Genomic DNA, 14,214 nt, shown 5'->3' with positions numbered 1-14,214 from the left:
TAAGTAAGCGTATCCGTGATCATATAATGGAGATCTAGTATGCACATCCTCTTAAAGCCTATGATTAACCTAATGTGAAGTCAGGAAGTGTTGGCTTGTATTTGCCTTTTCCTTCCTCTAGTAAGATAGTTACCCATACATCTAAGAATAGCCTCAGCTGACAGTTCTGCTTCCCAGCCATCTCCCTCTTCCTATTCCTGCCTGGAGTGGAACACTCCCCACTGTCACTGATAACTCTTAGTTCTGTTCTTTCCAAGGTTGTTAACCCCTTCAGAAACACAAGATTGTAACGCCATTTCCTACATAGCTAGGTCAGGCTCTGCAGCCAGATTCAGGAATTTAGGATTTCTGCATTCCTAAAGCTACCCATATACTACTCGCTAATCAGTGTGGATACGGGAATCCCCCTGGGGGGCTATTGTATTCTAGCGGGTGCCGAATAGTGACTGTAGCTAATTCGAGCAAGAATTCTCAGACTGGCTCCTTTGGTAAAAAACCAGTGAAAAATTGAACTCTGCCCACGATCCTGAATTGAGGAACAAATGGCTTGGAAATTGAGCGGTGTATAGCAAACTTAAAAAAGAACTCCAGGCAAAATTTGTATTAACGCTTGCAGTGGGGCCACCCCTACACTGCAAGGGTTAAGTGCTTGTTTTTGCCTAGGGTCAAAAATCAAGTTACACTCACCCAATCCTCCGAGGTGGCGCTCCCTCCTGCCCGTCTCCTCCTCCACTGCAGCGATGGCATGCTCCTCGGTGTCCTCAAGTCCTGTATACTGTATAGAACATGATGACTCACAGGATCTTAGACTACTGGAGCGAAGGGGAAAGAGGCTCCAGGGGCTGGTCTAAGACCAAGCCAGCTCAGGGGATCGAGCGTGTATAACTTTATTTTTTATTTTTGACCCTAGGCAAAAATGGGCATTTAACCCTTGCAGTGCTGGGGTAGCCCCACTGCAAGGGTTAATACAATTTGTACCAGCCGAAAGTCGCTCAGTGGGTGCCCCTGTCGGCATGCTTCGTTTAGAAAATCGAAGCTGCCGGATGGGAAATATTAAGGCAAACAGTGACAGCATGCAATCAGCTGCCATCACTGTTCAGGTATTGTGACAGCGGCAAACCCGCCACCGTCAGAATACAATAGATTAGCGGGAGATTCGTCCATGCACACTGCTTAGAACAGATGGAGGAATCTGTTCTATTTTTTTTTTGTTCAGCCTGCAGGTTGAAGTAGAAAAAATGAAACAATGTTTACATAGAAGGCATTTACGTATGATTGCTTACATCACAAATTCCAGCTTGCGTCTTATGGCCACCTCCATAAAAGCCATAACTTGCATATATTGCTCTGACCTAAGAAGCTGTATGCAATCTGGAAGATATGACTTGATAGTATTAAGCTGCATCTAGGCTATAAACCAGGAGATCAGAGGACTGAGCTGGCAAGGGCGTAAACGTACGTGTTAATAGCTCTGCCCACGATCCCGAAACGAGGAGCAAACCCTCGTTTTTGTGTCTTGCATGACACGCAAATACCTTTAGTTTTAAATTTTAAGAAGGCAGTGCTGCCCTACACAGCTAGAAAAACACAGGCTTTGACTCTTCCCTTCCTACAGTTCCCCATCCCCCACCTCCTCCCTTCTATTTACTGACACCAGACAGGAAATAACTGAGCTGTGCAGATTTTCTCTTACAAATGGAACTCTTAACCGAGGTGAGGCAGCACTCGCTAAAAGACAGTGTGCCCCAATGGACACCATAACCTAAAATCCCAATGAACCAGTTGTTTCGTTATATGCCTGTATTTTTCAAGTTACAGAATTAAAATTAAACCCGTACTTTGCCTACACAAGGTACCTTTACACATACAGAAGACAGTCAAAAGCATTGTCATGGGAAGTACTGTGATCTCTTTGAGAGGTAAGCAATACCGGCATGCACCATGAAAAATTACACTATATTGCCAAAAGTATTGGGACACCCCTCCATTGGATTCAGGTGTTCCGTGAAATTTCTTTGCTACTAAATATTCGGCGGTTAACTGTTAGTGGTATTATAACAAAGTGGAAGCAACTGGAAACAACAGCAACTCAGCTACTAAGTGGTAGGCCACGTAAAATGACAGAGCGGGGTCAGCACATGGTGAAGCGCACAGTGTGCCGAAGTTGCCAACTGTCTGCAGAATCGATAGCTACAGACCTCCAAACTTCATGTGGCCTTCAGATTGGCACAACAACAGTGCGTAGAGAGCTTCATGGAATGGGTTTCCATGGCCGAGCAGCTGAATCCAAGCCTTACATCACCAAGTGCAATGCAAAGCGGGGGATGCCGTGGTGTAAAGCACGCCGCCACTGGACTCTAGGGAAGTGGAGACGTGTTCTCTGGAGTGACGAATCACGCTTCTCTGTCTGGCAATCCGATGGACGTGTCTGGGTTTGGTGGTTGCCAGGAGAACGATACTTGCCTGACTGCATTGTGCTAAGTGTAAAGTTTGGTGGAGGGGGGATTATGGTGTGGGGTTGTTTTTCAGGGGTTGGGCTTGGCCCCTTAGTTCCAGTTAAGGGAACACTTAAGGCATCAGCATACCAAGACATTTTGGAAAATGTCATGCTCCCAACTTTGTGGGAACAGTATGGGGATGACCCCTTCCTGTTCCAACATGACTGCGCACCAGTGCACAAAGCAAGGTCCATAAAGACATGGATGAGCGAGTCTGATGTGGAGGAACTTGACTTGCCTGCAGAGTCCTGACCTCAACCCGATAGAACACCTTTGGGATAAATTAGAGCGGAGACTGCGAGCCAGGCCTCCTCGTCCAACATCAGTACCTGACCTCACAAATTCGCTTCTGAAAGAATGGTCAAACATTCCCATAGACACACTCCTAAATCTTGTGGACAGCCTTCCCAGAAGAGTTGAAGCTGTTATAGCTGCAAAGGGTGGGCCAACTCAATATTGAACCCTACGGACTAAGACTGGGATGCCATTAAAGTTCATGTGCTTGTAAAGGCAGACGTCCCAATACTTTTGGTAAATAAGTGTATATCTGATGCCAGGTTCACTATGTAGTATATTTGACATGCTGTACTACTCTGCTCTTGTACTGATCTGAAATTTGCATTAAGTAATGGACAACCCCACCCTACCTGATAGGGTCCATATGGCTTTGGGTCTGTAGCAGATATCATAGTTTTCTCCCAACCCCATGCTGCTTCTATGGGGTGTGGACCCAACAGTTAATCAATAAAGATTTTAGCTTCCCTCCGCTGTAATCTGCTCTCTCCTCCTAACTTGTATCCTTGAGTGTAAAATACCACAGCAATTCCCAATCGTAAGCAATAATACCAATAACATACACAGATATAATGTAGGTTTACTAGGGGGCTTGTAGTGTGGAATTCACCTTTCAAGTGATAATATTCTGCTCTAGCAACACTTATGTGATAGCAACCCTTCATAAAGAATAAAATTATTGACCATTGCATTTTGTTTCTGCTAACCATAAGGTTACTACAGAACGGACATCTATGCAGACACAAAATTCCGCGATACTGTGGCACCTAAAGACCCCCAGCCTTCTGGAAAGTATGATATGGAGGCTGCAGACAACTGATGTTTTTGTCACTCACCTCATAGATGAGGCCTAAGGCCTCATGCACATTAGCAGGCTGCGTTTAAGCCCAACAGAAGTTATCTGGTAAGTATAAACAACTTTATGCTTCCCAGATCACTTTTTTCTGTGCTGGGCTTACATCTACAAGCGTTTAGCCGCATAAACCCGATATGCAGAAATTTCTATTTTGGGTAAATTGACCTAGACTGAAGGCACCTAGACGCTGCTGGATGACTAGGTGTGCATTTAGTCATAGAAAAGCATTACATGAGTCCAGGTGCACTTAGAAATGAGCTCCAAACGCACCTGAACTCAGCGTTTTGGTATGTAGTGTGCATGAAGCCTAATTAATGCAGCAAAAATAAGACAGTAAATAAAAAAAACATTTATGTGATTGTGTTAGAGGGAGGGGGAAAGAATTGAAAGAGAAAAAGTCAATCCTAAAAAAGGTAAAAAGTTCCGCTTTACAGGAGCAAATATTTATAAAATCCGGGTGCTATACACGGTACATTGCTACAGATTAAGGATCGGCTTGGGCGTGTTCGCAGCTCCACGTGCCGAGCCCGCCAGGAAGCTGAAAGCGCGCAGCGCCAATCACAGGCACTGAAACATTTCCCGATCTCTGCAGCTGCGGACCGGGAAAATGTCTTACAGATTAAGGATCGGCTTGGGGGTGTTCGCAGCTCCACGTGCCGAGCCCGCCAGGAAGCTGAAAGCGCGCAGCGCCAATCACAGGCACTGAAACATTTCCCGATCTCTGCAGCTGCGGACCGGGAAAATGTCTCAGTACCTGTGATTGGCGCTGCACGCTGTCAGCTTCCTGGCGGGCTCGGCATGTGGAGCTGCGAACACGCCTGTGCCCATCCTTACTACAGATCACTGTGAAGAAGCTTCAGAAAGTTTCCTGATCTGAAGACATTTCAAATAAAGTTGGGATTGTGGCCATGGAAACAGTAGGGATAGTCTTTGAATTGAACATGGTATGTGGATGGCTGGATCAGTGAGGATGTTCAGCATTCAGAAAGTTTCAGTGAGTGTCAGAGGAACCCCCTAGAGCAGGGGTTGGCAAACTCCGGCCCTCCACCTCTGTGAGTGGAATTCCTGTCTGGTCGCGTCTTCAATTTGCTCCGAGTTCTTTGCTTGGGTATATATTAGGTAAATATGAAATATTGCAAATAAATATTTTGAATCCCTTTTTTTAACCACGTGATGGGACTTTGGGGTCCTTTTCACATAGGTGGCTCTTACAACATGTTAACAATGCAGCTCTAATAATTAGCAAACTTTTGAAGGAAAAAAAAAGGCCCTTTGTTTACAGGCAATATAGCTCAAGCTGCTACACACAGGGATGACTCTATCAGTGACCTATATCATATCATAGGGTTCAGTACAAAGTAAAAACAAAAACAGATATAAAATGGTTTAAAAAGTAAAGTATACAATGTAAAGCTAATGCCCCTGAAAGTTTCCTCTAGTGGCTAATCTACAGATTTCTATATTTAACACAATGACAAAAATAGGGAGCAGTATGTACAAATGTTAAAGTAAGATTACATTTTTTGCAGACTTCCATTAGATGCTTCTCTTTCTTGTAAAACTTGCCTTTCTTCCCATTCTACAGTCCCACAATTGCTGCCCCCGCTTTCTATCCTTGTCCTAGCAGGGTTTTATGGAGTGAACTGTTCATGTGCACTCCCATGAGCCGGCTACAGGCCAACGAGATGACGCTACCCTATGCCAAAATGCACAGAGGAAAACACACAGAAGACCTTCTCCTTCGATAGTCTTGTCTTCAGCCTATTTTCCCCTCAGTGTAGGATGGAAGCAGGATAAAGTACTTTCCACACATCAGACGATTATTTTCTTTAATAAATGGGCACACATATGTGCTGGCATAATCAGGCATAATCAGGAAGCCGGGCAGCGAGTCATTACATGCTGCCTGGCTACCTGATTGCCCAGGAAGCCGGCTCCATGCTCCCTCGTCACCAAGTGACGAGGGAGCATGGAGCCGGCTACCCTGCCAATCAAGTAGCAGGGCAGCGTGTAATGACTCGCTGCCCAGCATTCTGATACCGGAAGTTCGGGTACCGGGCGAGGCATCGGAGCATTTGACGAGTACTCGCCCAAATACTCGGTATTGACATCCCTAGTTTTCACCCTGGGATACAAGAAAATGCTTGTTGTTTGGCCCAAAAACTCATCCAGCTTCTCTGATCTGCTGATCAAGGAATGCCGACTGGAAGGGTGGTGACAGGGGCACCCACTGTGCAAATTTCGTCCGCTTAATTGAGATCAGGACAAAATTTGCAAAGTGTACAGGTTTAAGATTGTTGCCTAGCCAGAGACATTGTGTATGGACCTTCATAAAATAAAAACCTGGCAGGATAGCCAACCCTTCCCCACTCTATCCAAAACTAACAAAAAGTGTTGGCTGAAGCTACACTTTAAATAAATGCTCTTTACGGACAAAAGGAGTTCTAACACTCATCCAGCCCAGATATCCAATACAATATGGATTTTTCATGCATTGTGTTATTGTAATCAATTGTGCAAGACTATATCTGGTAAAAAGAGACAGTCTGGAAAGAATGACATACTGCAACATTGTGGATCTCTCTTTGTGGCTACAGAGTGAGGATGACGATTACTGTGCAAAAGATGTGAGGATTGTCTAAACCTTAGGAGTTGTATAGTTTCCTGCATCAGCACACTTCTAGCTGAGAACTGGCATCAAACACTTTCCCATCTGGCCTGTTTTCCCCCTACAAACAGCTTGCTTCATCCAAACAACATTCCCCCAGTCTGTGGGCGACATGTGCAGATCTCCTTGGGGCTCCGGGGATGTGCACTGCATTCCTTGACTGGGGTGAAATGAGGTTACAAGGCAGAAGTTAACTCCCCCTCAGTCTCCTTCCCTCTGCTCCTCCCCTTCATGATGCTCCGATTGTAGAATTTTATGTGGAAGCTCCATACATATGAGTGTGTGTGTGTATATATATATATCTATATATATCTATATAGATATATATAGATATATATATATACACACACACACATAATATACACACACACACACATATATACATTATATATATTTTATATGTATATGTGTGTGTGTATATATACACACACACATATACATATAAAATATATATAATGTATATATGTGTGTGTGTGTGTATATTATGTGTGTGTGTGTATATATATATATCTATATATATCTATATAGATATATATAGATATATATATATACACACACACACATAATATACACACACACACACATATATACATTATATATATTTTATATGTATATGTGTGTGTGTATATATACACACACATTTTAATGTTTTTTTCAATAATTATTTTTACTAAAGGCAATAATAGTAAAGTTATTCAACTTTTTATTATCATTACTATTATTAATGATAATAATAATAATATCAAATTGCCAAACTGTGTATTTTTATAAAGCCACAAGTTGGTTAATTTTAAAAACTGTGATAACTTTGCATGCCCCTCATTACAGGAAGATTCAGTTTAGAAGGTAGGTAGCAAATTCTGATTATTAAAATAAAAACACTTATTATTCAAAAAATGTATGTTACAGCTCTAATATTATTATTATTATTATTATTAACAAGTTGCATAACTGTATATCTATAGAAGCCACAAATTGGTAATGTTTAAATCTGTAATAGCTTTGTGCATGTCCTCCATGACATGAAGATTTTGTTTAGAAGGTTGCTAGCAAATTCTGATTAAAATAAAATATTGTTATTCTTCAAAAAAGTAATGTCACAGATCTAAAAAGGACAAAACTAAAACGCTATTTTATGTTTACTTATACATATGCTGTGTTTATAATTACAATATTATCACTTATCTTAAAATTCCCTTATGATTGAATTTGTTAAATTTCTTTTCCCCAAAGAGACAATGTAGATGTGTTACATAATCTTTCATATTTCTGGATAAGAATTTCATAATTTCTTCTGACGATTTTAAATACCGTAGATCAAAAAAGCAGCTCTTGCCCACGGCAACCAAATAAGTTTTGTGTTGTAAGTAAAACTGCCACCCTAATTCAGTTTTTCTTCCTCATTTTTAGATCAAACTACTGTATACAAAATTACCACATTTCTGTCTCCCAATAGAAGATATTCACCAATTCATCTGCACATCTAAGTGAAGGACCCTGTTAGAACTCTGCATTATTATAATTTTGGAAAGTAGCCGCCACTCCATGCTCACTCCCTGATGGACTACAATCTTAATAAAAATTAGCAAATTAAACATGAGATTGTAGTCCATCACAGAATTGAGTTTAGAGCGGTGGCTTCTTTACAACACACTAGGGACCATAGGGAACAAAGTAGCCACCTATGGAAAAGACCAAGTGGTCCAGTAAGTCTGTTTTTGTTTTCTTACATTTTCAACTGATGATAGGCTCTTACTTTTATAAGATTTCCTCTCATTTACTGTTGCATCCCTAGAACAGGAAATTAGGGAATATGTCCCTAAGGGGACACAGGCAGCAAAAACAAATCTGATAGTTTTGCTTATCACAGAAAACTATTGAAACAATCAGGTGAGCTTTGAAAGACATAAAATAGAAGGTGATATACACCGATCAGCCATAACATTATGACCACTGAGAGGTGAAGTGAATAACATTGATTATCTTGTTACAATGGCACCTGGAAGTGGGTGGGATGTATTAGGCAGCAAGTGAACATTTTGTCCCTGAAGTTGATGTGTTGGAAGCAGAAAAAATTGGCAAGTGTAAGGATTTGAGTGACTTCAACAAGAGCCAAATTGTGATGGATAGACAACTGGGTCAGAGTAACTCCAAAACTACACCTTTTGTGGGATGTTCCCGGTCTGCGGTGGTCAGGACCTACCAAAAGTGGTCCAAGGAAGTAAAACCGGTGAACCAGCAACAGGGTCATGGGAAGCCAAGGATTGTTGATGCATGTGGGGAGCAGAGGCTGGCCCATGTAGTTCCAACCAATACAAAAGCTACTGTCGCTCAAATTGCTAAAAAAGTTAATGCTGGTTCTCAAAGAAAGGTGTCTGATCACACAGTGCATCGCAGTTTGTTGCATATGGGGCCTGCGTGGCTGCAGACTGATCGGGGTGCCCATACTGACCCATGTCCACCACCAAAAGTGCCTACAATTGGTACATGGGCATCAGAACTGGACCATGGAGCAATGAAAGAAGGAAGCCTGGTCTGATGAATCATGTTTTCTTTTACATCATGTGGATGTGTTGCTTACCTGGGGAAGAGATGGCACCAGGATGCACTATGGGAAGAAGGCAAGCCTGCAGAAGCAGTGTGGTGCTTTAGGCAATGTTCTGCTGAGAAGCCTTGGATCCTGCCATTCATGTGGATGTTACTTTGACACATACCACCTACCTAAACATTGTTGATTCATGGAAATGGTATTCTCTGATGACAGTGGTTCAAGAATGGTTTAAGGAACACAACAAGTTTGAGGTGTTGACTTGGCCTCCAAATTTTCCAGATCTCAATCCCATTGAGCATCAATGGGATGTGCTGGAAAAACAAGACTGTTCCATGGAGGCCCGACTTTGCAACTTACAGGACTTTAAGGATTTGCTACTGATGGCTTGGTGCCAGATACCACAGCATGCCTTCAGAGGCCTAGTGGATCCTTGCCTCGACGGGTCAGGTCTGTTTTGGCAGCAAAAGAGGGACTCATTCAATATCAGGTGTGTGGTTATAATGTTATGGCTGATCTGTGTATGCTTGATCTCCTGACATGATAACAAATCTCAGTAGGACGTTTCCTCCTGATGGACTAAAGAACACTGACATTAGACAAAACAACTGACATAAGCAGATGCTTGGATTACAATCAGGATTTCTTTGTTTTCTTCCGGAGTATTGTATGTTTGGTACAAGAGAAACCACGCTATGATACTGGAAAGAGTATCAAAGCTGATAAATATTCTACACTTCCACATTACCTCTGGGAAGTGAGTTGAATCCTCTCCAGACACATAAGTAGTTTTTTTCAAATTCTCCTTGACCAAAACCCCCCACTAAAAACAGGATTTTAGGACACAAATAAAATAAAATGTGGACATACACTTGTATGTCAACAAAATAGAAATGGTAACAGCCCTTCTAAATCTAATAAAGAGAGTTATGCTCACAACTTGAATTTCCTAAATGTAGCCGGATATATTAGATGGTGGTTGAGTAAGTGAACATGAGCCAACCGCCAACATGCACATGTGTATGTATCAATTAATAGCTAGACCCTTTTGTACAATGGAAAGTCCACATAGGATGCCTCAGAACAACTGATCTGTGGTGTCTGCTGCCAAAATTGGCCAAATTAAAGTTTATGTATGCCGAAAACTTTTTTCTAGTTTTGGATAGATCAGGAATGATGGAAAAATTAGAACCCTTGTCATGTTTTCACTGCTGTCTGGGGAGATCCTCCCTCCCAAGTTGTCCTGCTGGCCATGGTCACCTAGACAAAGTATTAGGAAATGAAACATTTCACCAAAACAAGGATGTGAGAGAAATCTTCCAAAAGACACATCTGTTTTATAGTGCCAACTTTCTAAGGGAGGAATTCTCTCACTTTGAAGAGATTTCCTCTTCTTGTTGCATCTCTGAGACAAGAAGTGAAGAAAAATGTCTCCAACACAGACCACCGGAGAAAAAATCAAAGGATTTTTTCCCCCATTCCCTACACTATATGCAAAACCGTGATCATTTCAGGTCTATGGGTACCTTACAGCTTAAACTCCAGATACAAAGCAATTCATTTATATATATTCCACATTAGCTACAAAGAATATAAATCCACTTTGTGTGCACCAAATACCTTTGCAAACCACATATTACCTTGCAAAAGCAGCAGTGACATCATCACTGTACTTTACATGGCCTGTGCAGAGCTGTGGGAGGGACCCAGCAGGCCCCACCCACTACAATCTGCCTGCAGAAAACTACAGGAGGGGCAGATACAAGACCAGTCACCCTGCCCAAGGAGAGCGGAGCAGTGACTTGTCTTTATTACAGGGAGCTCCTGAACAGAGGGAAAAAAAACAAAAACCGATCACGCTGGATTACTGCACAGATCTGGAAGAAATACACAAAGCACACCAAGATTCAAGTACGAATAAACTTAGATTTAGACAACACTTGGTTATCCTGGAGTTCAGCTTTAAGACTGAGAATGGACAAAATCAACACAAGTGATGTTCTTACAATACTAGATTTATAAACATTTTTCTAAAAATTATTCCTATTAATGCAGCATTGCTGCCTAGTTCCTTCACCAAATCCTTCCTCTAAATTGCTGCAATATAATTCCTAAACAAAGCCAAATGCAACTTTACCATGTATCATCATATTTTGCAAAAAAACTAAGCATATTTGCTCATTTGTTGCATACAAAACCCATCTGACCAGCTAGTAGCCAAATAATAACAAAATCCACCACTATCTGCTTGTTGTTCAGTGCAATTATTCATAAATTCCATGCAATCAGAGTATATATGTCCAGACACAATCAGGGCAAGACTCGAAGAGAAAGGCAGCCTTGCCATCTGAAGCACACTAAACCACATTTGTGTACACAACCAATCTTTGCCAAGCAGAACTCTAGACTGGAAGGGTTAAAGGAGAACTATGAGGTGAGTGATTTTCACTCAACCCCATAGTTGAAGCCGATGTGCGACAATGAAACTGTCACACGTCAGCTCAATAGATTGGGAAGTGAGCGAACACATACCGTCGCTCTCTCACTTCTCGATCCTGTCCCGCGGAGAGCAGTGACTGTCACTCACGGCTCCCTGCAGGGATTCCCCCTCCCCTGTCCGATCCTCCAGCGCTCACTGGCTGAACGGATGGGGGAGGGTACAGCTGGCTCTGCCTCTAGATAGGCAGAGCCAGCTGTCAATCACGCAGCTGTGTGGATCTCGACAGTAATGTCGGGATCCATCCCGGCTGCGGCGGTCTCAGTATACCGCGGGCTACACTGAGCTTTGGGTCACGGGAGGACGCTAGTTTGTGTCCTCCCGTGACCCTTAGGAGAACTATGGGGAAAAACACTTATCCCATAGTTCTCCTTTAACTGCTTGTTATGTCAAGGAGGTGACAATAAAGAAGAAATACTCACCCAGTCCTCGGTCCCGCCTGTCTGCTAGACCGATTCTCATAGCCTCTTCTCCCATGGGCTCCAGCGGTCTAAGGACCCGTGATGTCATCACGCCTAATACAGTCTATAAGATGTGAAGATGCTGAGGGACATTCCAGCAGCCAAAGCAGAGGGGGGGACGGGGACGTGAGCGGTCACTGTAATAGGACCGAGGATCGGGCGAGTATTTCTTCTTTTTTTTTTGCCCCAAGAGAAAAACGAGCAGTTAACCCTTGCAGTGTGCAGGTAGCCCCACTGCAAGGGTTTAGTTAAAAAAAATCCTGGAGTTCTTCTTAAAGGAGTATGAATTATTATACACAACCACCACTGGCAATTCTGTACTATCCTAAGGCCCAAACCCAGGGTGCTGTTTTATTATAAAGGGGTTGAAGAAGGCTGTATAGACTCAGGAGCTTAGAACACCCCAAAAATAAGATTGGGGTCACCAGACTGCAAGATTTGCCTGGGCCTGTATACACTTCTTTAATGTGTCTGTGTGCATTTAACGTTCAATAACTGAAGTTTCACACTTTTCAATCCCTTTTTTCTTATATATTGGGGTTTTTTTTTTTTCTTTTTAATGCATACCAGATGCTGCAAGGAGAACAATTTAAATACAGTGGGAACAACATGCTCAGCTGACTGTTGGGATCTTCAACCACCTCCAATCCTATGGTCTGTGCATAGTTTAAACATCAGTTAAAGTCTCACATCTTTTCATCCCCTTTTAGTTCCGTACCCATGCGTGCTGAGATTTGACTGATTTTTGCTTAAAAATGCCTAAAAATATATTTTTCTCTACCGGACAATGTTACTTCCTGCTCTCACTCTCCAGTGTTATGTGTTGGCAGAGCTAAGTAACAGCCACACCCCTCATCACAAGTGTCCTTACAAAAACCTATATTGCAGAGAAAACAATGACTGACTATAAATCTATTTCTGGAACTTTAACTGCGCTTAAAAGCTTCTCCTTTTAAATACAATATCCATCTACATATTTCCTGTACATATTACAGCATATCTAAACCCACCAATTTAATGGTTCCCCAAAACAGTTATGTTCAAGGCATGCATCTGTTGAGAACCATCACAGTTGCCAGTGTGCTTATATCAGCCCTCAACTGAACTTTTAGGCCAGGTTCAAACCTAGGCGGCACCGTTTTTGCGCATTTATACACTCGTGAGCAGCATGCGGTTATTTGCACATTTTGATGTGTTTTTATGTGCCTACATGAAGACACGCATTTTTACTGGCAGCTTAAGAAAACATTGCGGGCAATGAAAGAACCCGTGTCTAAACATACAAAAACGCTCACAAAAATGTGTAAGATGTTTTTGCCCATTTCCATTGACGTCTATGGGGCAAAAACGTGGTTTTAATTGCCCAAAGAAGCTCATGTACATTTTCGGGGGGGTTGGCTTTTTCCTGCTGGCATTTTTCTGCTCAGGCGTGAGCCAGGGCCATTGAAAATCATGGGTTTTCTTGTGTTGGGCATTTAAAAGCACTTTTACAACTGTTCAAAAACTCCTGATGTGTACCAGGCCTCAAACCCTCAAATGGCTGGTGTCATGCTTGTCACATATGTAGCGCCATGTGAACTGCATGATCTAAAAAGAGGTTAAAATGGCAACGTCTTCAGATGTAAAAGATAGGAGGGTTTAGTTCCACTTTAAATGGCACTGAAGTGCTAGGAGTACCGAAGTTGACAACGGTGTACTTAGAAACTCACCAGCATGCACTTGAGGGAAAGGAGGGAACAAGATCTACTGAATCTACTAGAATGTCATCTGAAAGTTACCATCCGGTGTCTACAACTATTTTTAATTTAACAGCACCCCATTGCTGAAACGTTCCTACAACATTACTGTGTTTTTAGATCAAAGTCTACAAGCAGTATACAAGCTTTGGAATAGTCTTTGTAGACTATCAGTAGAAGCCTACCAACCCAAAACAAAATGTGAAAGACGGGGAAAAAAAAGAGAGCAATGGCCAAGGGATTTATCGTTAAATATTTTATCCATTTAGCAAAAAAAATAGGAATGCTTCTTACGGCTGGCAGAGTTTCACCAGGTCTTGGTCCGTGGTGCTGGGAGGAAGACCTCTGATATACAGATTGGTTTTGCTCAGCTGTTCTCCACCTCCGCCACCTCCTCCTTCTCCACCACCACTGCTGTTACTGGGGCTGGGAGGAGCCATGTGCTGTGATGAGGAAACATAGGTCTGCTGGGAGACAAGCAAATATTAAAGGATTAGTTCATTAATAGACTGATTTCTGCCCAAACAACATTAAACCTGCATACAATTCATATACAGAATAACAGAAGTTTCTGCATTATTAATTCTTAATGAAAAACTACAGCAGTGTTCCAATGAGAGCCTACACTTTTGGAGCCTGTGACAAACTCATAAATA

At 42.2% G+C, this 14,214-nt stretch overlaps 1 protein-coding gene across 3 annotated transcripts in view; it reads right to left on the bottom strand.

Moving 5' to 3' along the window:
- The window catches only part of RBMS2 (RNA binding motif single stranded interacting protein 2), a 107,128-nt gene that overhangs the window by 28,179 nt on the left and 64,735 nt on the right, over positions 1–14,214 (bottom strand). For 2 of the 3 annotated variants that reach the window (XM_018562027.1, XM_018562028.1), the window contains exon 2: positions 13,853–14,025. In XM_018562027.1, coding sequence (XP_018417529.1) covers positions 13,853–14,025 — 173 coding nt within the window. The remainder of the gene's footprint in view (positions 1–13,852; positions 14,026–14,214) is intronic. The other variant, XM_018562026.1, reaches the window with a different exon arrangement.

This window comes from Nanorana parkeri, unplaced genomic scaffold (genome assembly GCF_000935625.1).
Source record: "Nanorana parkeri isolate BGI_ZX_2015 unplaced genomic scaffold, ASM93562v1 scaffold556, whole genome shotgun sequence".
Classification (NCBI taxonomy): Eukaryota; Metazoa; Chordata; class Amphibia; order Anura; family Dicroglossidae; genus Nanorana; species Nanorana parkeri.
Note: the sequence above shows the minus strand (reverse complement) of the source record. Positions and strands in the feature narration are given on the sequence as shown.